This window comes from Pseudopipra pipra, chromosome 11 (assembly GCF_036250125.1).
Source record: "Pseudopipra pipra isolate bDixPip1 chromosome 11, bDixPip1.hap1, whole genome shotgun sequence".
Lineage (NCBI taxonomy): Eukaryota > Metazoa > Chordata > Aves > Passeriformes > Pipridae > Pseudopipra > Pseudopipra pipra.
This window is the reverse complement of record NC_087559.1, coordinates 6020646-6048046: the sequence shown is the minus strand read 5'-3', so window position 1 is coordinate 6048046 and position 27401 is coordinate 6020646. Positions and strand designations below refer to the sequence as shown.

Here is a 27401-nt window from a genome sequence, read left to right as displayed (position 1 = left end):
GGTCTGGAGTGATTGCAGCATCCTCAACAGGCAGATCCTGGTGCCCTCTCATGGGATGGAGCACAGAGGATCCACATGCACCTCCAACAATCTGTAATGAATTCCCATAGCACCTATAACTGCCTTTAAAGATTTTTTTTCCTTTTAGAAGACAGAAAAAGCACCAGATATATTTGTTACATTTCTGGTCGTAAAACATTTTCAGGAAGAACGACTGGTAGAAGCCATGACCAGTGAGGCAGGGAGAGCTGGACCATAAGATCAATCAGCCCAAGGTGTGTGCAATTGGAAGTCTCTCCTGACAGTGAATTAATGGTGGGTGCCTGGGGAGACAAGTATGGAGCTACCTGTCAATACTCCCCAGGCTCCAGCAATTTGCCATCTGCAATGCCAGAGGTGGCATCTCTGTGTTTAATAGCACTCAATGGATTTCTCCCCAGAATTTATCTTCCTGTCTTTTGACCACTGGAAATTTTTTATCGTGCTGTTACAACTGGCTGGTAGAAAATTCTTTAAAGTGAGGAGGGGGGTGTGTGTGTTGTGTGTCCTGTGTTCGTGAGAACATCTGAGCTGGCTGTGGGAGCACCACTGGCAGGCTCTTTTGTTAATGCAAACTGGGAGCCAGTGTGTGGTTTTGAGCACTCATTGTGTCCTTGCAAGGAAGCTATTTCTTTTTGGGCAATATGAAATAGTGAAGATGACTCCATGTGGCCACAAGGCAGGAAATATTCGCTACAGTAGATGCTGACTCACAAAGTTAGTTCAGATGGATGATTTTTCTCTCTGTCTCTGTTTACGTTTCTACAGAGTTTTCTACTCAGACTGGATGAAAACATTGCCCTGGACCACCTACAACCAGTTTTTTTCCTGTTTTTCCTGTACTTAAATAGTGTGTTGCAGTGTCTGGATTAAAAACATGGCAGGGGAATGTTTTAAATCCCCCAAATGGGGATTTGCAACGTAAGTCTTGTGGAAACATTCCTACAGAAACTGGGTTACATTAACCTTTCCAAAGCACAAACTGGTGTTGTGGACGTTGCTCAGTCACTATCCAAGTCAACTGCTTGGTTACTGGCAAAAAACTCAGGAATGTTCTGTATCCTATTCTGTCCACTCCAGAGCGACATTTACCCCTTGATAGATGTTGCTGTGGCTTGTGAATCCCTGCATTTGTTTTTGGGTGGTCTGAATCAATCTGATGCAGGATTTTAGGTGACCCAGGAGTCACAGAGGAGAACTTCAGGCAGAGGGTTAAAATTGCCATAGCAGGCTGGGCAAAGACAGGGGATCTCCATATGCAAATTCCCCCGGAGGAGAGTGGGAGCAGAGTCTGTAAAAACACATTGTAAAGAGAGAATAAGTTAATATGTACAAGGAAAAGGGATATCTGACAAATAATTTATTAACCTCCACAGAGACCCGAGAGGCCAATGTTCCAAGCACTACAAATGGAAATGGATTTGTTGCTCCTGGGTGAAGTGCAATCCTGTTCATGAAAAGTTAGTTAATGTGGGATACAGTAGCCTTTGGATGTAACATGAGGGGTTGGGTGACGGACGATGTTCCGATTGCTGGAAGGTTTTACATCTGAGAGTAGAGCCTCTGATCTCAACCTTTGATCTCAATTGCATTTGGAGTGGGGCACAACGTCAGCAGATGGCTTTAAAAGCTGAGCAGGTCACTGCTGAGGGAGCCAGCAACCGGCATTCCCAAGGGAAGGGAGCCCGAGTGGTGCCCGCCTCTGCCGAAGAGGGAACAGTCCCACTGGACAGTGGTTAGTGAGTGTGTGTGTCTGGTGTGTGGTGGCTTCCTTGGGTTGAGGGAAACTTGGCATCAGGGAGTCCCTGGATCGACAGGCGAAGCTGCATTAGACTTGGGTTTGATTTGTCCTGGTGCTCTCTCACTCAACAAAAAAACGGCTCCGACCTGATAAAACAATTGTTGTAGAAAATAATTGTATAGTCCAAGAATAGTTCCCAGTTGATCTGGCTTGCAGAATGCAGACTGTGATTGCATATGTTGGTTCCAAAAGACAGCAGCTCGATAAATTAGGGAAAGAAGATGGTAATATCAGCTGGATTGAAACATAAGGGCCTTGATTGTGCAAGAGACCAGGAATTCCTTTATTTTGAAGTTGTTGTTAGTAGCCTCAGACAGTTTCCTGAAAAGGAGGGAAGAATAGTGGAGAGGGAAGATCCAGATGTGACCAGTGAATAACTAAGTCTAAATAAAGTGATGGGAATAAAGCAGGAAACCTATAGGGAATGGTAAGTGGAGAAATGGGAAGTCCAGACTTGTATAATTTCACAAAAAGGAAATAGGAATAAAGTGAGAGAGTCAACAAATAAATTTGTGCCAGATCATGGCTGTACAAAGACAACTCTCATTTTAAAATTACAAAGCAGTGGCTAAGAGGGTGGTAACAAAGGGGTAGCACCCCATGAGGGAATGTTCCTGTGCCCTCCTTAGTGCCAATGTCCCCATAAACCATGAGAAATGAGGGGAGACTGGGACTGTATCACTGCCTGCTCATTGCTTAGGTTATTAAACTCTGTTAAAACAATCCCAAAGTTTGATTTCCCCAAGTCAGCCTCTGTAAGCCTTATTTTACAGTTGGGGAAGCAAGTCAGCTGATGTGATTTTTATATTTTGTTGTACACTACATTTTCATTTAACTTCAGTTTGTCTCTTTGGTTTTCTGTGTTGTGTAAGAGTTTGCCTTGATATAGAAAATGTGGACAATGGGCTGATACCTTAATCTGATTTTATGATGATATCTTCTCAATATATGTCTCATTGTACATAAAAGCAAATTAAATGAATTAATATATTCATCATGCAAGATTTTTAAAGGTGGTGTAAAATTAGTCATAATTTTACAAGCAGAATGAACTGGTAGTAATTAAAAAATAACCTTCCTTGTTAGTCCCAGAAAATATATTTAAAGTTCAGGCTCAACCTGTTTTAAAGGACTGCCAAAAAAGATCTAAATTTGAGGGGCCTGAGAATTTTGTGTATCCTAAATTTTGGTAGATTGTGAATACCAAATACAAAGTTAAATAAGAAAACATATCCTCACTATACCCACCCCTCAATCAGTTTTATTTTGCCTAATTTCAGAACCACAAGTATATGTCAATATTTTTGGGAGCTTGGTATTCTCCCCAATATTTGGATGGTCTAAATTGAGTAGAATAACCATAAACAAAAGAAACAGTGCAATGAAATGCAACTTGATGGGTAATAAAGTCTCTTAAACATCAACAGGGAGTCATTCCAGCATTACCACTGTTGCTTTTTAACTTGGGTTTTCTTTTAAAATCCCACCCTACAGTACAGAAGTATAGCTAATGTAATTCCAAAAGACAATTATTTCTTTTAATGGAAAAGCTTAGGTGAGGGTGGATAGTAGGACTCTACATCAGAATAACTTGTTTATATATTGTGGATACCTGTAGAGGAAAAAGAATGTTTCATGAATCTCTATCAGATCACTTTATTACCTAATATAAGAGCAAGAGAAATTTTGCAAGTACAATCTTCCTTGATCCTGAAATTACAACATAGCATCCCTCATAGTGTAAAGGGGTATTTTCATTATTATGCATTATTTTGTTGTTGTGAAAAGCTTCTTAGCTGGTCATCTCGATATAGCGATGAAATCTCAGGACAACCAACAACTTGCCATCCTGGATGTTATTAGAGTTCTTAAATACTGGATTTATTGAATATTAGCATTTTGGACTAACGTTTCCTCCAGCTGCAGCTGGGAGAGCTTGAAGCCTGTAGTGTAAGGGCTCCATATTGGTGTTACCACTAAACAGCTGTAAAAGTAGATGAAAACATTAATTCAGGAGTTTATCTGCAGACACTCATCACCAGCTTAAAATACCCCCCCTTTTTTTTTTTCCTGTATGGTTAAAGTAGTTTCCTTGTTTCCTCCTACTTACAGGTTGAATCTGAATGACATCTCTCAAAAGGCAATGGACTCTCAAATAGATGCAAATTACACTGTGCTTTTCCTAAGGTGTTTTTTCTTTTTTTTTTCCCCCCCTCCAAGATAACCAAAGTTTCCTCTCTCCCTAGCTAGCTGACTGCTGCTACTAAGGTTAAGCAAAATGTTCTCAGCTGATATCTGTGCCTGTTCCTTCCCATTAGCTCTGATAATGCCCTTTCCTACCAGCTTCTCTTATTTCTGAGTTTCAGTATATAAGGGCACTAATCAACCTTTTATCCAACTTCCCTGCCACCTTTTGCTGTGGGACCTACTCCTCTCCTCTCTGGTTTAAGACTTTGACCTTGATAGAAGGCTTGTGGATTAACTCCTGAGAGACATGTAGGTTTTTCTTCTTTCCTTTTTACCCTCATTTTACATTAATGGCAAAAAAAAAAATGGGAAGAATGCAAATGAGTGAATGCCCTCTGATCTGTGTTGCTCCTGAGCATAATCTGCTATCCTGGCAGGCACCAGGCATGAGTGGAATTGCTGCCCCCAAGTAGGAAGAAACTTCAACCCCTTTGCAAGCAGCTGCTCAGTTTGGTTGTTGGTTTGGGGGAAGCAAAGAGCCAGGAGAGCCTTGTGCTCCTGCAGAACAGGGGGTGCTGGACACACTGGGGCCATTCACCTGCTGCTCATGTCATGAGAACTATTCTTTTAAGCGGGGATATCTTGAAACCACAAGGATTTCCACCTACATTTGAAAGATACACAGTGAAGCATTTACCCTAAAAACAGTACAGCTGGAGCATCTGGTTCTCTCCAGAGGGACTGTGACAGGAGTTACCTCCAGAAGCCATTCCCAAGGTGGGACACCGAGCCACCAGCTGGATGGGGGACAGAACAGAAAGTGGAGACTTTGACTGAGATTTTGACTGAGGTCCATCCCTGAGCCTGGAGGCCATGGGAGTATTTTGAGGGTATGTATTTAAAATCCAGGTGGAAGGGCTGGACAGGGTTATTGGAGAGGGAAGGGTGATCTTGGCTGTGTTAGAATTGAACAGCAGAACCATTAATAGGCAGCAAAAAGTCCAAAGCTTTGAGAATGGGGGATCCTCTGTATCTCTAAATTATTTAATTATGCTTTAAAATGTTGCCTGATTACATGATAATGTAATATATGCTGTATAACACACATATCCTCTGCTCTGCAGGACAGTGGAAAGTGGGTTTTGCTCTGAAATCTGCTCTGACCATGTCTCCTCCAGTCCTTTCGGACCTGGGCTATGTCCCCCCTGATGGTGGATGGGGCTGGGCAGTGGTGTTTGGAGCCTCCATCTCCATTGGGTTTGCGTTTACCTTTCCTAAAGCTTTCACAATCTACTTCAGAGAGCTCCAGGCTGCTTTCAGCATCTCCTACAGCCAGATTGCCTGGACAACATCCATCATGTGTGCTACCACCTATGGAGGAGGTAAGTGAAGCGAGACTGTATTTTCCTTTGGGAAGGAGGAGGTCTGATCTCTACGCCAAAAGGGGAGAATATATTTCTTTGAGAAAGTTCTTGCTGTCTCTAAGTTTGGCCTTCTGTTTTCTGATGATGTGCATTGGCAAAACTGAGAAAGCCAGTAGTGCTCAGTATTTTATTGACAATATATATGATGTCATCAATTATTATTTCATCAGAAATCTTGCTATATGTGGGTGGAGGCTTGGCCATGGTGGAATTATTTGACTCTTGGACTGTCTGAGTGCTGTCTTTTGTTCCCTTCCTATTCTTGCCTTTCTATTTGAAACAAAAATATGTTACTTGCACTCATGATTGTAGAGAAGTTGCTGGAAACTTGAAATCTAAGCTTTGCTGATGAACAAACATGGGATGTGTGCATGTATATATTGATATAGTATTTAAATATGTTTTTCCCTAATTCTATTGCTAAAATTTTGCTGCAGATAATTAAGGGATGATGTTTTAGACTTTTCTGTGCAGAATCTTTCTGAAAGAACAACTATGTCCACTGTTTACTTGAAGTAAAAATGTTCTCTGGTTTTTTTCTTATACCTTGGCTGCAAAAGTTGCTGTTGTGGGAAAGGTATCTCTTGTCCTCATAATGAAATCATCAAGTGGATATTCTCAGAGGGATGTTTCCCTCAGCCACTGGTGCCAGGTGTCAGTCTGTCACTTTGATCTGAGTAGCTGGTGTGTATCTTGCTATTAATGGTTAGTAGAGGACCATCTTGCTTTTAGGTTACTAATGCCTGTGAGGCTCAGCTGCTGATGGTTATTCCTGGGCTGTGAGGAGATTTCTGGTGGTTCTTAGCTTGTTTAGCAAGGGGGAAAGGTGAATGGATTAACACTTAAGAACACAAGAATAGCCACACGACTTGCATCTACCCAAACATGTATTCTTCCTCAAACAAGGTCACTGACACACACTTTTGGAAAGACTACTACAAAAGAAGTTGTAGGATCCTCCTGGTACTGTGCTGCCTTCAGGACAGGGTGGTTTGGAGGCTTCTTGGGTCACACATTGCAGACATTGGGTACACCCTGTGTATGGAAGTGTCATGCACTCATGTACTTTAGGAACCGGTTTTACATGGCAATAAAAAAAAAGAGCTGTCTTGTCATCTGATATGGGATGGATTAAGGTGAAAGGCGATGTACGTGACCTGAGAGGTGTGAGGGATGAGCTGCTTCCCTGCTTGCAGAAAGACCCTTTTCAGGTCTGGCTGGAGTTGATGAGCTGGGCAGTGAAGCGGCTTCATTGATCTCTTTGGGCTATGGTCTGCTGCTGCAGATGGACAGAAGGGTTCACTTCCAAGGGGATTAAATCAGCAGCTCTACTGAACACTGATTCCCCCTTGAAACAATGGATGTTCATCCTCTGGCTGCTGTTTGGCTCTGGTGGTTTCATGTCAGGAGCTGAGAAGGGCTGACAGAGTGAGAGACAGAAGAGAGACTTATTTAGAGGACTCATTTCCTCAGGGTTGCTGTTTAGGGCAGTCTGAAAGTTGGATGTCTGAAGCTGAGCACCACACTTTGGACATGTCTCAGAGTGGTTGAGATTTCTGGCTTTTCATTCTCCACATTCCCTGAGCTGGTGCCCTTGACACCAAACAAAGATACAGGGGAGAGTACAGCAAAGGAACTGCTGTTGGTGGTTTCGATGGGGGAAGAAGCCATTACAGTATAAAACTTATGGGTTTCGGCCCTGATCTTCCCATCCTTAAATACAGACTTTTATGAAATCTTACAGCTGCAGAGCTGTCATTGTAATCTACAGCTGTGTGTGCAAGTGCCTGACTTTCCCAGATGGCACATGTAACAACAGGAGGGTGTCAGCACAAGCAGAGAATTGTGAGATGTTATGAAGCAAGGTGACGTTTCCTTTTCAGCACTGCATTTAGCTTCACACAGACTTTGGTAGGGGGGTCCTGTCCCTTTCAGAAATACCTGTGTTCATTGCTGCCAAGAGCATCTTTCCTCTCTGGGGGGTCTGCCTGTGCTGTGGTAGCTGTTACTCTTCACCTCCCTCAGTTTTTAAATCACTGCAGCAACTGGGTTTTAAAAAAGCCAAACAACCTATGAAAGAAATAGATCTTGGAAAAGCATAAGTCCTTGGAAGAATCCCTGTGTAATGATTATAGACTCTTCTAGAATTAAGGAATATCAATTATGTCCTCTGTTCTTGAGGATGATTCATAATTCTAAACATTTCCCTGTCATGTTCTCATCTTTCACTTGTTGCTTCCAGTAAATGGTGTTGACATCTCCATAGATCTGAAAGCAGCAGCATGCCAGTAGTAATAGAAGAGGGAATGGCAATAATAACAGATTTAGGAGTTTGATCTCAGGGAATAAATATCTTTGAGTGAATAAGTAATTGAATACTCAGTTTGATCTTCCTTTCAGCTACAGCAGCATAAGTCTACAGCAATTGTGTAGCATCCAGTGAAGCTGCATGCTGTGTTTGAGGGGGGAGGAAAGCACCAGCAAAGCCTACCCTGAATGACTGAGGGATTGCAGGGGATCCCTTCAAACCCCAGCTTTCATTTTACAATATTCAGAAATGCTACAGCTGACTGTCTACAAAGTAGCTGTTTGGGACAACATATGCTTCTTTGCACTGGAGTAATTAGCAAAAATAAAAAAGCTTCACCAAACATTGAATATTATTTCTGGGTAAAGCTTGGGCTGCACTGAAGTCAGCAGGCACCTTGCCATCACCTTTAGTGGAGCCAGGGTTTCATCTTTCAGCTGCACAGTTTGATCTGCTGAACTACAGCACTAGAAGCCTGGCAAATTTCAGCCCCAAGCATGGCATTTGGGAAAAGGGGCTTTCCCAAAGATCTGCAGGAATGTGAAGTGATGGAGTACCTAGTAAACAAGAAAATAGGTGCATCTTTAAAGCCTGTCTTATGAGGAGTCATTTGTGTGGTACTTTGAGGGCTCTTAGGAAGGCCAGTCCGTAAACCCAGGATTACAGCAAGCTTTGGGCAAATACTACACTTCGACCAAAAAGTCTCCTCTTTTTATCTTGTGGGGTAACATGGATGCACAATGTCAAAAGTTCAACAAGTTCCTAAAGAACTATCTCTGCAAGACCTTGAAAGTTAATACTAAAGCATCATGCTTGATCTGCTGGACAATGGTCAGCCAGGAGGGCAAAGCAACACAGAAAATTCAGGCTCAGGAGCCTGGCTGAGTTAACCTACAGCAATATTGTGCATTGCATCACCCTATGTTAAGGGCACAGTGATGTTACACACAGCTCTCTGCACCACGTGATGCAGGCACTCAACTCTTCCCGGGTTTGAGTCTGCCTCTTATTTCCATATCCCAGCATTTAACTGAATTTGAAGGCTAATGAGGAGCTTGCCAGGTTTCTTCCACCCCACTAAGAGGATCTGGTTGTGTGCAGAGCAGCTGCAGGCTTGATCCTGTCATCCTGCTCCCCACCCGCTCTCTCAGTGCCCAGGAGCCTCGCTGGTGACGAGAACTGCGTGGTGAGGAGCCAGCAGAGATTGGCTTCTGCTCGATGCATCCTTGGCCTTGAAGCACATGAAAGGTGTCCTACATATATGCAGCAAACAGCAGCACCTGCTCCCAGAATGCTGCAGTCCTACAGGAAAGACTTCCTGGGGAAACTCATGTCAAATGCAGAAGCCTTCGTGGAGTTACCGTCACTTGTCACAATTTTATTTGATGGAGAAAAAAAAAATCAAAATAAAGCTTCAGCTACCTCTCTGTGATATTTTTCTGTAGCTTTAGTTGGCTACCCATCCAATACCTTAAAACTTGGGTGAGGTGGGGTTAATTTTTTGGGAAAATACCTGCATTATATTATGACTCAGAGTACTGTGATCTGCAAACAGCAGTGTCCCAGAGACTACTTGCAAACTGGTGTGACATCCCCCTGTCCACCAGCCACTGACCTTTGCTTCAGGCACAGTCAACATGGTGCAGATCCAGGTTTTTGCTGCTCTGGAGTGGGAATCATTCTTCATGGTGGCCCTGCATCATCTCTCCTCTCTCAAACATCATGAGGGTTTAATGAGATCTAAAGCTCTCCACCTTGGTGAAGCATTATTCAGGCAGCCCTGAGGCAGCTGATCCTCTTCCTGCCCTGTTGAGAACTATTTGAGAGTTTACTTGGAGATGGGCTGGAGGCAGCACTGGTCCTCTGGACCCAGATGTGGCACAGCTGCTGAGGGCCATGCCTTGTGGAGGGGCTGGATGTGTCACAATTCATTGGATTAGTTTTGACAATCTGAGCTGCAGATTTTTGCTAATCTCCTTCCTTTTTACTGAAGTGAGTGAAGAAACTCCCACAAGAACATTTCCATCAGGAGTCACAGGCAGGCAAAGTAGGTAAGACAGGCTGGAATAAGGTGGGATATCGCACTGGTTTTACTTGGACAAAACTAAAGTGCCTTTATTCACCATTTGTTTACCTTGAGCAAAAGGGTATGAACTCACTATCCTGTGGTGAAACCTCAGAGCAAGGACAACAAGGCTGGAGTCTGCGAGTGGAGAGCCACAGGGTGGGAAGGCAGAGGTTTCCCTCTGCAAATGGTGTCACCAGAGAAGGGTCCCCTTTACTCTCAGTACAAACGACAGAGTGACTCTCTCTGCTCTGGCTAATGTGTAATTACACCTTCAACACAACCTTCTGCCCCAGCTGCTTGTTTGCCCGACCTTGTGTGCACAATCTGAAATGGCACCAGGCTCTGCATTCAGCAGTGTTTGAGGAAAAAACACAGTATTTGTCCTAATTTTCAGCCATTTAGGACTTGGCATAGTCAGACTTCTGCCATAAAAGTTAATAGCTAAATTCTGGATGCATCTTTAAGCACTTTCAACCATGTTGTTTTTCCCTTTTTATGCAGTCATTTTCCAAATATAACACAGGAAGATCCTTCCGGGATTAAAATGTAAATGAGACAAAGATGCAATAGCAAAGGAATAATTTGTTTTAATTCCCCAGTGAAAACATTCCAGTTATTAGATTTAGATTAATTGTCACCATCTTTTTACCAGCAAAAATGCTTTGGTTTGGGCTGCTGATTAAACTCCTGCAACAGGGGAGAAACAGAAGAAGTGATGTTGCTGCTTGGTTTATTCTGTTGTCTCCAGGAAACCAGCTCATCCCGCAGTGATGCTTCATGCACCTGGCTGGTTTGATGGCACAGACACAGGGCTGGGGCTGTCTAAGAGGTTTGCTGGCTCTGAAGAGACTTATTTCATGTCATATGAATCCCTTTGCCTGTCTGGTCTCTGTGCTATTAATACTGGGGTTTAGCAAAAAGCAAGTTTGACATTTCATAACTTTCTATTTTGACCTCTCCTTGACCCTCTTGTAAAACATTACTCAGTGAAAAGCAAAGCCATGAGGCTCTCCCAGTGTCCTGGGTGGTTTCAAGCAGTGCCAGCTCCATTGCCTGGCTCCATGCATTGTCACTAGGTGCAGGGTGTGAGGGGCTGGTGGCTCTGCCTGCAGCAGAACATCTCACAGAGCAGCAGAGAGGCTGCATGGAAATTAAAGGTCCCTTCCAAATAGCCATTGAGATGTCAAGGGATGTGGATTGGCCATGCTTGACCCACGTGTCCCATGTGGAGCATGTGTGGGTGCTGCCTGCATCCTTCCTGCTGCTCAGTTCCTCTGGGAGCCACCAGCCAGAGTTAGGTGCCCTTTAATTAAAACCTCAAGCATAAAATTATTAGTGGTAAAAACACTGTTGGAGTTATAGAGTTGGAGCTCCTGCCTTTGTCTGCCATTAAATGTTTTGCATTAAAGGCTTTGAATGAAATTATTTCCAAATACTAAAGTGGTCCACTGAGAATAAATAGGAAAGATTTCCATTCTCGAGGAAGCCCAGGGTTTCTCCACTCTCCCCCCCCCCCCCTTTTTTTTTGTTTTTCAAGAAAAGAAAAACACTCAAGTTGTCATCACTAGTCACTTTTTTGGAGGCAACTTATATGCTTCACTATGAGGTTGGTGAGGCAATGGCACAGGTTGCCCAGAAAAGCTGTGGGTGCCTAATCCCTGGAAGTGTTCAAGAAGAACAAGTTGGATGGGGCTTTGAGTAACCTGGTCTAGCAGGTGTCCCTGTCTGTGGCAGGGGGTTGATCCCTTCCAACCCAAACCATCCTAAGATTCTGTGATTTTAAATATTGTTCATGAAACTTCGGGCTGTAAGTAAGTGAAGGATGTTAGTTCATTTGATTTAAAAATCATGACATGGGAACTGCCACGAAAAGCTTTGCAAAGATTGGAAAATGAGCTCTTTTGGGAGAGAGGAAGAGTTTCAGATTCTGCCTTGCTCCTGGCCCCTTTTCCCGGTTTGCCCCTCTTCTTTCAGCAGCTCTGGAGTGGAGCGCTGGGAATACAATAGCAGTCACTTATTTACATGGAGCACTGTGATAGGGAAATGAGTCATTTGAAAAGGTACTTTACAATTTTAATCAATTTTGTTGCCGCTTGCCAGCAAATTAAAAAACCTGCCCTCCAGGAAGCGACTGCTGTCAGTGCATGAGGGAGCAGAGCCCGGCCCTGGGGGGCAGTGTGTGCTCCCGAAATGGAGGGGGAGCACTGGCACAGGCAGCTACTGTGAGATGAGCCCAAGTCCCCCTAAATAGCAAGGAAGTCTTTTTTGACCTAGTGAGCCCAGGATTTCTACTGTCAGTCCACTACCCTTTGCCCTCAGGCTGTTGTGCTTCGCTTGTGAGCTTCTTTTCAGAGCAGACACGTGAGTGCAAAAACTAATTGCATTTAGACATCTTTAGAAATCATTTGTTTGCCCCCAGTATCTCCTGCTGCAAATGATTTCCTGCTCCAGTTTTGAGTTTGCCACCAGTTTGTGTAAATGTTTACCCAAGGCTGTCCTGTGGGGGACATTCCTGAGCATGACATCCAATTTAATTTTTCTGCAAAAGGAAATTCTCAACTTCCAGCTGGGAGATAGAGCTTCCATGGCTGGAGCTGTACCTGCTTCTTCATCCCTTTGCTCCTGGGGGTTTCCTTCTGCCCTCCCATCTTCCATGCTGCTGCTAAGGGTGTGCCAAGTTCAATCTCAGGTGGGCATTGGAGGGGGAAGCCCGTTGCCCCCTGTGACATCCCCATGTGGGTGGTGTTCAGCTCAAAAAGAAGAGGAGAAAAGAAAATTGTGAACAGCAGCAGCGTCTGAAGGCAGATTTTAAAACCAGCTGATTTCCACACACCTAACTAGTGTGCCTTGGTTTTTTGAGTTTTGGGTTGTCTTTTTTTTTTTTTTGGAAACAGAGTGAATGCAGCTTTGTAGGATATTAGGGAAGAGTTGATCTAAGCCTGGACACACAGAGAAACCAAAAGGGAATGAAAACTCCTCTTGGGGAAAGAGGGAAGAAAGGGCCATAGTTGCAATGCAGATGGTATAGTTATTTGCAGGTAAAATGTCTTTTGCCAAAATGATTTGTAAGATCTGCCCCATTGTACTCCAATCATGGCTACATGGAGATGGAAGAAGGTCTCCTCATGGGAAGAGGCAAGGTGCTGACACTCATCTGCCATCTCCATCTGAATTTCCACAAAATTGGGCCCAGGAATGCACATGCCTGCATTCCTTCAAGACCCAAGGGGATGCTAGTTAAGCCAGAGGGAGGCAAGATTGAGTAAGATAAACACCTTGTGGTGAAACTGCAACTTTCCAGCCAGAGCAAACACTGCTTAATATTTTTCCAAACAGAGTTAAACATGAAAAGTAGAATATACAGTGAATTGGTGAACATAAATAGAGGGTAGAAGTCTGCAGTGATCGTAGAATCACAGAATTCAGAATTGGGTTGGAAGGGACCTTAAAGATCATCACATTCAACTCCTGGTTGTGGACTGAGATATCTTCCACTAGCCCAGGTTGCTCCAAGCCCTGTCCAACCTGGCCTTGGACACTTCCAGGGATGGGACATCCACAGCTTCTCTGGGTAACCTGTGCCAGGGCCTCACCACTCTCACAGTGAAGAATTTCCTCCCAACATCTAACCTAAGTCTCTCCTCTTTCAGTTTGAAACCATTCCCTCTTGTCCTATCCCCACCTGCCAGTGTAAAAAGTCACTATGTTTTTTTTTTTTATTATGATGATGTGGTCTGGGGGCAGAAGAGCAGCCTGCAACTTGGTACCGAGCAGAAAAGAAGAGGGATGCTGATGGAAACACGGGAGGGAGGCGAGAAAAAGAACAATTTGCATTAAGTAACTGAGGGTGGTTTAATTAACGCCGACGGAGTGGATGGTGCTGCTGCGAGCAAGGGGGGCGAGGAAAACACGGGGGAAGTGGGGAAGCGGGAAGGGATGTAGCTCCCGGGGGAGGTTTGGTGCGTGTCCCGTCCGCCGGGGCGGGCGGGTCCCGCGCGGGGCGGTGCGGGTGCTCCCCCGCCCCATCCTGTCCGTCCCGTTCCATCCCATCCCATCTCATCCCATACCGCGGGGTCGGTGCCGGCGCCGCGCTCCGCAGGTGGGTCCGTGTGCGGGGATGCGGGATCCCACATCGCAGGCGTGTCCCGGGGGGCTAGGTAGGAACGAAGGGGGAGGTGCACCGGGTTGAAGCCGCTGTTCCTGGTTTTACCTAATTCCACGTGGCATTTCTGCACCGTCCCACTCTCCCCAGCACCGCTGCCCGCGGGACGGGGACACGGGGCCGGTGGGCTTGGCGTTAAATGGCCACGCGAACGGCTCGGGGGGGCGCGACACGGGACGGGACTCACTAATGTGTTGGGGCCGCGGTGTCACTGCAGGGGGGGGCAGGGGGAGCAGCACCCTGGGACTGGGATAACAGCATTCCGGGGCTGGGGGAGCAGCACCCTGGGACCGGGATAACAGCATTCCGGGGCTGGGGGAGCAGCATCCCTGTACTGGGACTCCAGGGGAGCAGCACCCTGAGACTGGGATAACAACATTCCGGGGCTGGGGGAGCAGCATCCTTGGACTGGGGTTCCAGGCAGCAGCGCTCCGGAACAGGGATATGCAGGAGCAGCGTCCTGGGACGAGAGGCCCAATGAAGCGACATTCCCAGGGCCGGGATCTGGAGGAGGAGCACCCCTGGACTGGGGCAGCAGCATCCCGGGACTAGGGGTCAGGGACTCCGCATCCTGACCCGGCAACTCTGCACTTTGTATTCCAGAGCTGCCCGAGGACCGTGGGCGCCGGTCGCCCCCCAGCCATGCAGCCCCCAGGGCGAGCTCCCGTCCCTCCGGACGGCGGCTGGGGCTGGGCCGTGGTGTTCGGGGCATTCGTTTCGATCGGCTTCGCCTACGCCTTCCCCAAGGGCTTGGCCATCTTCTTCAAAGAAATCCAGGATTTCTTTGGCACGTCCTATAGCGAGGTGGCGTGGATCTCCTCGATCATGCTGGCCACGACGTACGGTGCAGGTGAGTGATCCTGCACCAGCCCCCATGGTGTGGTGTGAAAGCAGAAATAAGCCAGAAATCTCCACTTTGGGACAGTGTAGATGAGGAGCAGCAGCAGTGCCCATCTGCACGGGCACCACCCAAAGGTTTACTTTCTGATCCTGTTTCCAAACGTTAGCTCAGGCAAACAAGTCATACGTGAAGCATAAGGGGTGAAGGGGCAATATTTTTGGTTGAATTAGTGTTGATTGGGACACAGGTCTGGCGCCTTTTGAATTTGCCGCTGGGCTCAGTGGATGCAGGACTCTTTTAACCCCTCTGTGTGCTTTTTTGGCCTGTAGGGGACTCCAAATGTCTTTGAAAATATGTTTTGTGGCCAGTTTGGTGCTGATATCCCCTTTATTTCCAGTTGGGGTTGCAGCACCTTTGCTGCTTTTCAAAATAGGATGTATTTCACTGATGTGGGCATAGTGTTATGCAAAAGCCTTTCTGTAGGGGTACAATACCCTCTGTGCACCAGAGGCTGAGCCACAGCATGGTGTGTTCCCTTGCTGCACCCCCTTTCCTAGGACACTGCCAGCCACAGGCTGCACATCAGGGGCTTTCTCTGACACCGTGAACAAAACAAGGGCTTCGTCCTGTCACACAGCAGCTCCGTTCCCCCCAAAGGCAATACCAGACTATTCCTTGTATCCAAGTGGCAAAGGGATGGGCAACACTAGCATCTTCTGCCTTGCTTTGATACAAGTCAGTAACTTTGCAGTCAAGAGACTATGAAGTACCAGCATGGCCAGACCCAGCGTGTTGCTGAGGTCACCTACCCAGAAATCAGAAGATTAAGTGTGAAAACTTTCCATGGGCATCAGGGACAAAGCCCTGGGAATAGGCTGGTGTGAAGCAGCTGGTTCTGGGTTTCAACCAGAGCTGAGCGTGGATATAGAGCAATAAATGAAGTAGCTGCTTGTTTATTGTGGCAGCTTGTAATCACAGCAATGAAATCGCCAGAGTTAGTCTTTCTTATCAGTTGTAAAGCACTGCATATAATGTTGCTCTTTTTTATGGATTTTAGTATCACTTTCATGACTCAATGAAAAAGTTGGGCTGCTCTTGATTAAATCTGCAGTGGGAGGTGGACAGGAACCATGCTCTGTGATTGCAGGAAACTTCATCAATGTTTGTCCTGGCTATTAGAGCAATTCTGAAAATATTCTCTATTTTTGCAAAGGATTTTGTTTCCTTAATAGTGCGCTGTAGTAGTTTTTGAACAGCACAGTTGCTAGGGAAGGTAAAGATGTGTTGTACAGAGCCTGTTGTAATGCATTCTGTTGCAACCCACTGCAAAGGCTTGGTCCCATGGAGAACAGCTCTGCAAGAGCTGAGTTCCTATTTGAGAATGCACAAATGGAGCACTTAAGGCAAAACGTGATTTAGAAGGAGAAATCCCCTGCTTGAGCCACTGCTGTTGTCCCATTGCCTGTCCCACTACACTGCAATAAATGTGCCTGTGGGCTGGGGGCTCCTGGCTGCCCCTGTGGGTTGTTGGCAGCTCTGCTTTGTCTTCCAATACAAAAATGTCGTATACTTCCATACCTCCCTCACTGTGGAAGAGATGCTTCAGTGCCTGACTATGACCGAGTGAGGAACATGCTCTGCAGATTAACCCTGCACCTAGCAGGGCCTGAAATTGCTCACAGGGAAATAGAGGGGGGGCTGGAGCTCCTCAGGGTGCAGGTCATGGCCAACGAGCTGGTGCTGGAGGAGGTGAAATGCTGCCCTGCTTGCCTCTGCCTCCTCCCATCTCCTCACTTTCCAGCCCACCTCCTTCTCTGTCTCTCCAAGCCAGTGCTGAGTGCTCTGTACCTGGAATGTTGTAGTGGACTTTTATCCCAATGAACTGAGTATTTCCTGCCTTTTTGCAAGGATCTTTAACTTTACCCTCCCTAATATAACACAGTAATATGGGGGATGGTACAGCTGGACACCACTAGATTTAATTGCAGGCAATTGTACCTTTGTACCTTCCCACTTGCTGAGTTATGTCCATTTACCAGTCCTCCCCTCCTCTGCTCTGCTCTGGAATATGACTGATGCTTGTTTGATCCTCACTCTCTCTGCAGGGTGAGATACCAAGTCACTCAATGGCTGCAGACAGGGCCATGGTGGGAATTTGTGGAACATGGAGCAATAAAATGCACGTGCCCAAGAGTGTATTTAACACGACTGATTTGATTGACCAGGCATTTAATGCCAGAGTGGTTTTAACTTATGAATGACTCCAGTGATTTGGAAATTCTCGTTCAAGGATGGTTCCTGTGAGCTGCCCAACTCTTGCTCTGCTACACTGCCTGTTAGAGCTGCGTGGCAAAGTTTGATTTACTTTGCTGAAAGACGATAAAATAGTTGAACACTGGATTTTTGCTAATCTTTCTGAAAAGAAAAAATTCTATAAATGCCGAACTTTTAACATAGTCCTGAATAATTAATAATGTTACTAAATATTGCCATGGCTTGTCCATTCCTTTCCTTTCCCAAATCAGTGGTGGGGCAGAACTGTCACAGAGCAGAGGTGCAGGGGGTGCAGTCTGCAGCTGTGTGGGAACTGTGTGGGGGCACTGAGCATCTCCTACATGAGGCAAAAAGTCATATCCTGAGGGGCTGGAAGGACCAGTGGTGCCTTTGCTGGGGTCAGGTGTGGGCATCACAGCTGCTGAAGGAAACCCCAAAACTTGCCTCACACCCCTTCCCCCTGCTCCAGCTGCAATAAATGGCAGTGATTTGGAAGGTGGCCACATGGATCAAAAGCTCTCCTCAAGATTGCACAGGTACTGCTGTTTGCTCAGCTGTCCTCAGAGAAAGGCCACGGTGTTTCTGTTCCTTTCTCAGTGCTGGCCTTGCCTCTGGACTGTGCCATGGCCCTCAGAACCAGGACTCAGGGCAGTGAGGTTGGCACCTGGGCACAGGAATGTCCCCTGTGAGGGCTGACACTCCATGGAGTCTCATCTCCCTCTGTTCCTGGAAGCTGGGGGCAGCTGACGTGTCCTGGTGCCTTGGCAGGGCACACAGGGGCTGATGCTTCCACTGACCACAGCTTTTGTTTGCAAACATCCCCAGGAAACAGTTTCTGTTTTCCTTGTTGTGCTCCTTGGTGTAGGGACTTGCTTTTGGGACGTGCAGCTTACAGTGTGACAGAGCTTATGTTTGCATTTCATAAATAATGCAAATGAAGCTTATTTTCTGAAAATACGTGAACTAACTCAAATCTTCACTGGAGAAGCTTTGTTGACTTTGACAGCATGGATGCAGATTTACAGTGCCACCTGAGGCTTTAGCTTGTAGCACTAGAGCAGTTCCAGTTTTTCAGACTAAAACTGAAAATCAGCAGCCGAGACTGTTTCTGCTCTTCACTTTCTGCTTAATTCCCCCAGGAAGCTGTTTTATACCAGCCGAGGCTCTGGCAATATATATTACAGAAGTTAATGTGTCTTATCCCCCAGTTTCTTAATCTGAACTAGGTTGCAGAAAACAATTCTGTCACTATAATACAAGTAGTAAAACAGATTACTGTGCAGTAAAGTGGATAGCCTGGACTTTATGATGGGGTACTTGTAGTGCTTGTCAGTGCTCATGTTCAGCAATTCCATGTTTCCAGTCGTGGAGGGCAGACTGGGAGGTTTGTGAGTAAGGAGCATGAGAGAACATTGCTTTTCTCTGACTAAATCCCACAGGCTGAAGCCCTGCCAATCTGATAAAGAAGGATTTCTGTTCTACAGTCTTTCCACCATTTTTTGTTGTTGTCGTGGGTGAGGAGCTCATCCCTTACCCCAAATGAGAAAGGTGTTACAGAGCAGAGTCTTTGATGGATGAAAAGAAAAGGAACCAGGGTCTGATCAATGATTTTAGAGGACTTTTCCAGCCTTAACCATTCTCTGATTCCACCAGGGACCAGGAGACATGGCATCATCCTTCCCTAAAGGTGCTTCAGCTGCACCTCAGCACCCAGGCAACAGGCTCTGGGGGTGACGAGGACGCACCAACATTGTCAAAATGTGGAGCTCCACAGGGCATCCATCATGCTGCCAGATGCCCTGGGCAGGGTTTCCCTTTGCAAATTGCCTCCTTGGACTTTGCTATGCCAGCAAAATACCAAGGTTCCCAAGGTGTTGCCTCAAGTACATTTTGTTCAGGAAACAACCTCATTGCAAAGCCAAAAGTCTTTGGCCTTTGCACCTCCTGATTTGGGCCCTGTGCCTGTGTCACGTTCACAACACCTAACTGAGCTTCCCTTCTCCCGTTTTTAAGGGTGATACATTTAAAGCTAAGCCACAGATGTGTCCCTGGGGATAACTGTTACCCATGGAAAGCAGGAGGCAGCTGAGCTCCCAGAAAAGAAAATACAAGCAACATTAATTTGCTAATAATTCAGTAGCAGCAATGTTTTTGTAGCTGTTACCTTCTCCTTTAAGGCTATAAGAGAGGTATGGATCATGGGAAGAAGTAATGTCTTTTATTATGGCCGACTTATGTTAGAGCTTGAACAATGAGCCAGCTCTCTGGCACATGTGCCAGAATAGAGAGAATAATTTAATGCCTAGAGCAGTATCTACATTTTCAGTGGGTTTTTCTTTTTTTCCTTTTTTTTTTTTAATGGTGATGTTGTGGCCAACTGCTTCCTTCATTTTTATAATGGAATAAGAGGAGTCATCTGACTAGATCCTGACACAGAGTCATTTCAGCAGCTTGGTTTGAATAACTGGGGCTAAAGCAGGGAACACGAGACCTTCTTTTTAGTAATTTTGAAGAACTTCAGTCTGTTGCAATTGCTGTGCAGGTTTGTGCACAGCTTGTAGGTGTAAATGTGTGCTGCTTCTGTTGCCCTTTAATACATAAAAAGCTCGGTTACATCAGCATTGTTTTTATTCAGTATGCACTGAAGTGGAATTTTGGTCTCAGCCTTGCTGTGCGCTGCTGTAACACTCCTCCCAAAATCTCCAGGGTGCTGCTCTAACACATCCAAATTTCTATTAAAATTAAGGAATCACCTTCTGTCTATTTTTCAAAGACAGCAGCAGAGAGCCACATTTTGCAAACACAAGAAAAACGAGAGTTTTTTCTAAAGGAAAAGCCTCAACCTGAAGTGTTTATTACTCTTGTTGTTTGTTATTTATTGTTTTGTAATTTGATGAAATATCTGAAGATTTAATTCTGAAAATGCTCCACAACTGAATCTTTTCTCCAAAGAAACTTTCTCCCAGAGCTTGTAGCTGCTTAATAGAGCATCTCCTAAAGCAGCAAGGAAAGATGGGGAAGCTGAGAGTCCACCATTGACCTTGAACATTTAATCCAAAATTTTATAGCTGTATTTTATTACATTGCTATCATGATAAATTGCAGTGACAGGTTTAGAAAGCACCTTACAACATGCAGTGGCATAGAGCTATATTAATAATAAGTTTGATTCTGCAGTTTTTAACTTTATCAAAACTGCCAATGTTCTCTTCTGCTCTGGTCCAGACTCCATCAAAACCTTCTCTGCCTCCAGGAGACCCCCCCCAAGGCTCTCCACCCATCCCAAGAGCTTTCAAATAGCTGTGAGGTACCACAGCACTACAAGGCGAAACTGAGGCATGGGAGGGAAGTGGTTTTTTTCAAGGGCAAGCAGCAAGTGGCTAACAGAGTCCAGGTTATGCCTTGAGGGGTGCAAGCTCTCTGCAAGCCAGTTTTGGCTCTGGGATGGCCTGATGGACCACAAGCACTGGGATGGCTGGAGGCTTTGCCTGCTGAAAGCCTGGTGACAGGGGTGACTGGTAAAATTGTGTGCTGTGCATTGCCCAGCATGTTGTATAATGTTGGTTTAGCAGAGAAATAAAGGGGTCAGGACCCAAACAGGGTTTGCATTCAGAGTTGCTCACAAACACAGTGTGGATTTGCAGCTGGCTGCTCACTGGCCTTTCCAGGGGATCCAGCACCTGTATCCTCTGGGTCCTGGGCTGTGTCTGGCCACCCCAGGGGATGCCTCACTGACCCAAGGGTGTCTGAAATGACATGAGCTTCTCCTCATCAGCCCTGAGTGCTGAGCAGGGGTTATGAGAGAGGAGAGGGACAGGGAGAGGAGGACAGGTTGTTTGTAGTATTGTAGCTTGTGTCAGCTCTCTACTGCTCTGCTTGCAGCACTGGTTCAACAAAAATTCTCAAGTAGGGTTTTTGCTAGGATTTCCCTAGGCATGTGCTTTTCCACCTGGATATTTGTGGAGGCTGAAACAAAAGGAGTATCTCTGTTTATCACATCCTGCCATCCTGGCCCAATTTCAGGTGCTCCCTGGAGCTGCCCAGTGCTGGACTTCACCCTTTTCTTATCCTCCCCACCTCTTGGAGTCCCACTCAATCAGCCTCCCCATGCCATTGAAACAAGACATCTTCCCATGCTGGGGCAATCCCCGGGGTAGCAGCACCATTACAGTTGTGGATTTTGATATGAATGCTGGATGAGGAATGATTTGATTTCTGTAATGGATGGTGCTGCAGATTCATATACTTCTCCTGACTCTCAGAGAGCACTCAAGCTCTGCAAGGTCACCATGTATGGGCTTATATTTTTTATTTTTTTAAATAGCTCTGCTCTACTTAAGAGTGATAATAGCACTATAGGCTCAGGTGAAATATTTCTGTGTTCGTGGGCTTGGTCACAAAGCTTTATCATTTTGCCCTTCATTGGAGCTAGCAAGGTCACCAGGCAGCAGTAATAGAGATGTGATAGACTTAATAAAAACCAAGATTAATAAGAACTAGGAAGAAGAAAGCAAAGAGTTTTGGTTGTGGGGGTTGTTAGTGGTGCACAGGCAGGTGTTAAGACCAGGAATAAGTTATAACCACTGCCCCAAGTTGAAGGCTTCTTTCCCCAGTCAGTACAGGATGTGTTTTGGGTGGGCAAGAGCTCTGATGCCAACCTATCCCACAGCACTGCAGCTCTTCTGCCCCTGGATGGGCTCTCCAGCATAACTGGCCTCTTGGTCAAGTCATGCAGGTCTTTCCAGGGATGGGTAAAGCCCTTTGGAGAGCTTGACCAGGCAGGGACCAGCTTGCTTGCAGAACAATGTGTTAAGAGAGGTAACGAACAGGCTGTTGACCTCCAGGAAGGAACTCATGCAGCTGGGCTTTGAATGATGGAAGAGATAAAAGTCAGGGGTCCAGCCAAAGCAAAAAGTTAGGTAAAGAAATCACGGGAAAGCAGTTCAAAAACCGTGATGTTGTGACCTTCTGAGGGTGAGTGCCTGTTATCTGCTGTGTGGGTGAGAACCAGACCAGCAGCTGGAGCAGCCCCCGAGCGCAGGAAGGTGGCACGTCCTGGGCACCTGAGACGCCATCCCCTTGCAGGAGCAGCTATTTAACTGCCTAAATACGAAGTGACACGAGGGACCTTGGCTGCAGCCCCAGTTTTGGAGCTGTTGGCCTGTGGCTCCTCCGTGCGCCGCAGGAGCAGCGCGTGTCAGCCGGGTTATCTGGGAATTGAAATGCCTGAGTGCTGATCAGAAAAGATTGCTGGATAAGGAGGAGAACATTTTGTCTTTCTGAAGCTTGGGACTCGTCTATTTTGTTTTTCTTCTTTTTTATTTATTTATTTATTTATTTAAAAAAGTTGGAAGCTGCTCTGGTAAATGCAAGTATTTCTGATGAGAGGTCAGGGTCATTAGCTGGAGGCATCACGGTGGTTTAGGTGTGGACAGGTCTTTGGAAGCTGCCCTGTGGGGTCTGGTAGAGTGGTATTTGATGCTGTGGTTGTGGGCCTTTGCTCACTGGCACTTGTCCTCCAGCGCTGGCATGCGTGGCCATCCAGTCTTCAGAGCCAGTTGTTTGTGGGCTCCTCAGCCAATGCAGGTGCAAACAAAACCATCTGGACCAAGCAGCTGAGATTAATAATATACTTCATTATTAGCAGATACCACCAGTTCTTCTCCAGTGATCCGGAGCAGGCACATGCTGGGCTCAGCTACCGTGGATCAGCTGGTGAGCAGCAGTTCTCCAAGTTCTGGTGGCACAAATACTTAGGAGTATGAGCTATCCAAGTCTCTTCTGGCGTGGCAATGAGTGAAAGGCTGCAGGTTTTAACCCTCTCATCCCTTTTCCCCTGCCTTTGGACCTGTGCCCCGTGTTTTCTCAGGCCACCTCCCTTTCAGGCTGTGCATGGGTACCAGCAACTGATGGCTGATCCTCCCTGTCTCCAGAGGCTGGTGGGGTCTGGCAGGACGTTAATAACGTGGGGACACTTGCTTTCATTTTCAGGGTAATGAGGAGGTTGCTCTGTTACCGTGGGCTGGTCCCCTGGTGGATAAATTACGAAGCCAAAGGCAGCGTCGCTATTCCACGGAGGGAGTGAGATTATTACTGAGGAAATTGCAGGCCTGCTCCTGTTGTTTTACTATTGGTGTAAAAATAGACTTTAGTTTATTAGCATAAATGATTCCCCCCCTTTCCTCCCAGCTGAGTACACTCCGCTCCTTTCATGCATCCCCAGTGACTCCCCACAGTCAGCACTAGTCATGTTGTGCTGAGTTCCTGTTTGTGTGTTCACAGAAGTTTGGAAAAATATTAACTACCTGGGCAGTTTTTTTGGTGCTGACCAATGTCTCTGTGCAGGAACAGCTGTTTAGAGCCACTTCTCACTGTGAAAAACTAGGAAAAGCTGAGCTGCATGTTGCAGCCCCAGCGATGGGGGCACTGGTGGTCCCAAATCTCCCAACACTGCAGTTCCACGCACTTGATGATTTTAAAGTGTTGCTATTTTATCATCTGCGTGGTCACCAAATGCTCTTACCAGCAGACCTAGAACATTTGCAATGGCTCTGTGCCACTTTACACTGTCAGAAGGTCAGTCTTGTGAAACCTGGAAAAAACCCCTGTTGCTGGAGGCCTCTGGGTGACAGAGTCAGTTTTTCAGGGTCTCAGCTCTTAGTTACTTCTCTGAGAGCCCTGCACAAAAATATTTCAGCAGAAATTCATCCAAGACAAGTTCCACCGAAAATGAGGAACACTGTGTCTGTTAGTGTGAGGTTAAGTTAAAAAAACCCACCAAACTTTACAAATAAGGGATACATATATATATATGTAGAGGTATGGGAGAGAAGAATGTTTTAGTCCCTGTTAGAAATACATCAGTGTTTTGTACCGAGACTGGAAGTTTTGTGGCTCATAAAAAATTCATAAGCCTTGTTGAGGAAAACAGAAAGGCAATTCAGGTGTCTTTTTTTTTGAGCACTGTCATACTTGCAAGAATTTAAGCCAGTCTGGATTGATGTTTCTTGTTAAATGCCAACTCTGCATTATCATCTTCTCTGGATCATAGTTCAGCGACTCAAAAAGAATGAATGACAAGATGGCCTGGCTTTGTGGAGGAGAAGAGAGGAGAATTCAGGGTATTTTGCATTTTCTTTTTGGGTTTACAATCTCCTCTTCAGGGTCCTTTTCACTTCTGCAAACACAAAACTCAAGGTGAAAAGTAATTGGACAAGCTAACAAATGAGTTGGGGCTTGCTGCATTCCCCACTGGCGAGTTGCTGTGTTTCTCTTGCCACCAAGAGCAGCCTCTTTGACATGGCCTTTCATGTACCAGCTAACAAAGAATGGAAATCTGCCACAGATATGAGAAAAGAGAGGCTTTAAACAGGACAGGCACTAAACCAGCATGATTTATAGGGGCTGAGGATAGTGCTTTACATTTCATCAGTCTTCCAGGGGCTCCATGATCCCAGCTGCATCTTTTGGAGATATTTGGTGCAAACTGTTGCTCACCAGACCACAGAGTTTTACTGCAGGCAGAAGCAGAACCCTCATTGTGTGCACCCTGCTCTCCAAGGGCTTGGGGTGTAAGTGAGGCATTTCTGAGTGGGCATTCCTTGCTCCTACCCAGGGGTGATGGAGACACTGATGGAGACACTGAGCCAGGGGAGCTGCAGAGACACAGGCACAGCTCCGAGCAAAGCCTGCAGCAGGATGAGGCTCAGCTTTCCCCGTGTCCTCCTCTGCCTTGTGTCATCCCCCTGCACTGGATGATACATGATGGTCGTGGCTGGAAGTTTGTCAGAAGGGAGGAAGCCACTTGCTGGATCTGGGAAGGGGCTGCTGTGTTTCCTAAGGCTGAGTGTGTGGGAATGACATCCCTTCCTGCACTAAAACACCGGTGATACTATCCCAGCACCCTTGTCATTGGAATGTATCAGGGTGCCAGGGGTTGATTAAATGTTACTTCTAATTTCCTCATTAGTATTTTCAGTGCTGTCACGGTGGTGGGTTGTGGGCACAGCCCTGGTGGGGTGACACCGGCCCTGGCTGCTCTGCTCCCTGAGAAGCCATGCACTGGGATGTGCTCAGCATCTGGGATATCTTTTGCTCCTTGCTCTGACATTTCAGGGACTTGCAAAGTGTTTGTGTGGTTCCTTCTGCAAGGTCGAGCCAGGCAAATGGCAGCTTTCTGAGAACTTTGCCAGCTGTTTCTCTTACCCTTCTCTCACCTGCTGCTGTAAATTAAGAAGCAAAAATCACCCAGACTCCTGTTAGCTTCTCCTGCTGAAGGCTTGCAGGAAGGAAGAATTATTTCCTTTGGATGCCAGGACAGGGAGCCTGTGGCTCCTGCACATTTGACCAGGCAGGTATTATCAAGTAAATGTGCCTTGGGATTCAAGCTGCACACATTGTTACCATAAATGGTTCTCTGTGGTAATATACATCATCTTTATTCTTTCCATGCCAGCTGAGTAACTGGTAAATGACAGGTCCTGCTTTTCAATTCCACCGTGTTGCCAGGGGCTGTCACACTTTTAATTTTTGCAATAGCTGCTAGCAAAGCAGTAATTGTGTTTCCCACTTCCCACAGCTGCAGTGCTGGCTTTGTGTTCCCTCGTCTTAATTCCTCCGCTGTTTGATGTTTCCTGAAGTTCCCCACGACACTGCTGTTAAAGTTATCTAATGTTTGATGGCTGATCAACCCCCCCCCCCAAGAAATACACTGCGAGTGTCACGGGGCAGGAGGGGTGCACTCAGATCTGCTGGGTGTGATGCTGATCACTGAAGACACCTGGGCAGGGTGAAGGGCAACGTGTTTGTGCTCTGTGCCCCTGCCCAGACTGGCAGGATTTGGGAGCTGAAGTGTGCAATATGTGACACATTGCGTGCACTGGTTTCTGCTGAGAGATGGGACAGCTTTTGAAGGGCTGCTCCGTTAAATCTGTGGGTGTTTCTGTAGGTCCAGAATGACTTAAGTGGAAGTAATTTTGGGGATGTGATTTTGCACTTGCTTCAGTGAGTTTGAAAGGTCTGCTCAGGACTATTAAAGACCCTCCGGCCTTTGAGCAGCAGCTCGGGGAAGTTTGGCTTCCCAACTGTTTGAGGCTTTGGGTTGGATTTTTTGGTGTCTTGTAAAGGGTAGGTCTAGGTGATGCTTTTACTGCAGGTTGAGTGCTCATCATGGCCTTCGCTGTGGATTCTCCAGTGGCTGGAAATGTTTAATCCAGGTGTTCTGCTCCTGTTTTCTTCTCTAACTGGCTGCACTCAGTACCTCAGAGGTCTCCAACCCTCAGTGCTCTGTGGGTGAGGCTACTCAGGGAGATAAATGCTGTCACTCACAGGCATGTGCTGTACACTGTGTTCTTCACCAAAGCAGGCTCACAGTGCCTGGACTTAGAGTTTCAAGGTGTGAAAGAGAAAGGCTTATGTGCTTCTGAAGTTTGCCTGAGTTCCCTGTGAGTCCAGCCCAGCCCAGGCAGGTGACACCTTTGAAGAGCACACCAGACTGGCAAACAAGTGGGACTGATTATCCCCCTGTAAAACTGATAGTGCTGGTTACAGCAGATGAAGGCTGTTTGCTGAAGGTCATGCAGACCCACTGTAAAGCATTGCTGAGAGAACACACATAACAAGAACAGGGAGCAATTGCAGTCTTGTGGCTTAATAAATGATCACTGGGAAGCTGGGATGAGGCTAGGGGCACTGCACTCATGGAAGGTCCCCAGGGACGCAGGAAGGGTTCTCTCATTTGTACAGACAGTGTTTTGGACATGAACTTTTATTTTCCCCTGCTCCAGCGTCTACCCTGGGCTGTCCCCATATCTGGGCAGCAGAGCAGAATGTGTCCTACCCTCAGCCCTTTCCAGTTCATAACCTGCTGTCATGCTCCAAACCATCCTTACTGATGGGTGAACCTGGTACCAGAGCTTATGGACTGAAGTGAGAGGGACATAGATCCATATTTCCCTTTCCCAAGCTGGATGCTGCAAGAGTGGATGTACATGAGCAGGCTGTTTCATTTCTTGTAGCAGGGGCTTCTCTCCCTGGTTGCTGCCCTGGGCTGGAACAGGAGAGGGAACTTAGAAGGAATCCTGTGGGCTTTAAATGCTCTGCTCTGTGGTACAACATCCTATAGTTCTAGGGCTGATGTGAAAGCCCTCTTCCAATGTGAGAAAGTAATTGAAACCACATTTTCTTAGCTGAGTAATTAGATTGATTCTGGAGAAATGTGGACATGTGGAAAATTGAAAAATGGAAGAGTTACATGCCCTTGGGCTGCAGATGAATGTGTTGGTGCCTTTCTGAGGAA

The 27401-nt window shown here is 46.3% G+C and overlaps 1 protein-coding gene across 10 annotated transcripts in view; it reads left to right on the top strand.

Moving 5' to 3' along the window:
• Positions 1-1632: 1632 nt before the first annotated feature.
• LOC135420165 (monocarboxylate transporter 2-like) overlaps positions 1633-27401 on the top strand; it is a 38537-nt gene continuing 12768 nt past the window's right edge. Inside the window, exons 1-4 of one of the 10 annotated variants that reach the window (XM_064667240.1) lie at positions 1633-1778; positions 3953-4027; positions 4764-4917; positions 5152-5409. In XM_064667240.1, coding sequence (XP_064523310.1) covers positions 5193-5409 — 217 coding nt within the window. In that variant the 5' untranslated portion in view covers positions 1633-1778; positions 3953-4027; positions 4764-4917; positions 5152-5192. Of the gene's footprint in view, positions 1779-3952; positions 4028-4464; positions 4918-5151; positions 5410-14606; positions 14840-27401 lie in introns of those variants that run through there. The other 9 variants (XM_064667239.1, XM_064667238.1, XM_064667236.1 and 6 more) reach the window with 9 other exon arrangements.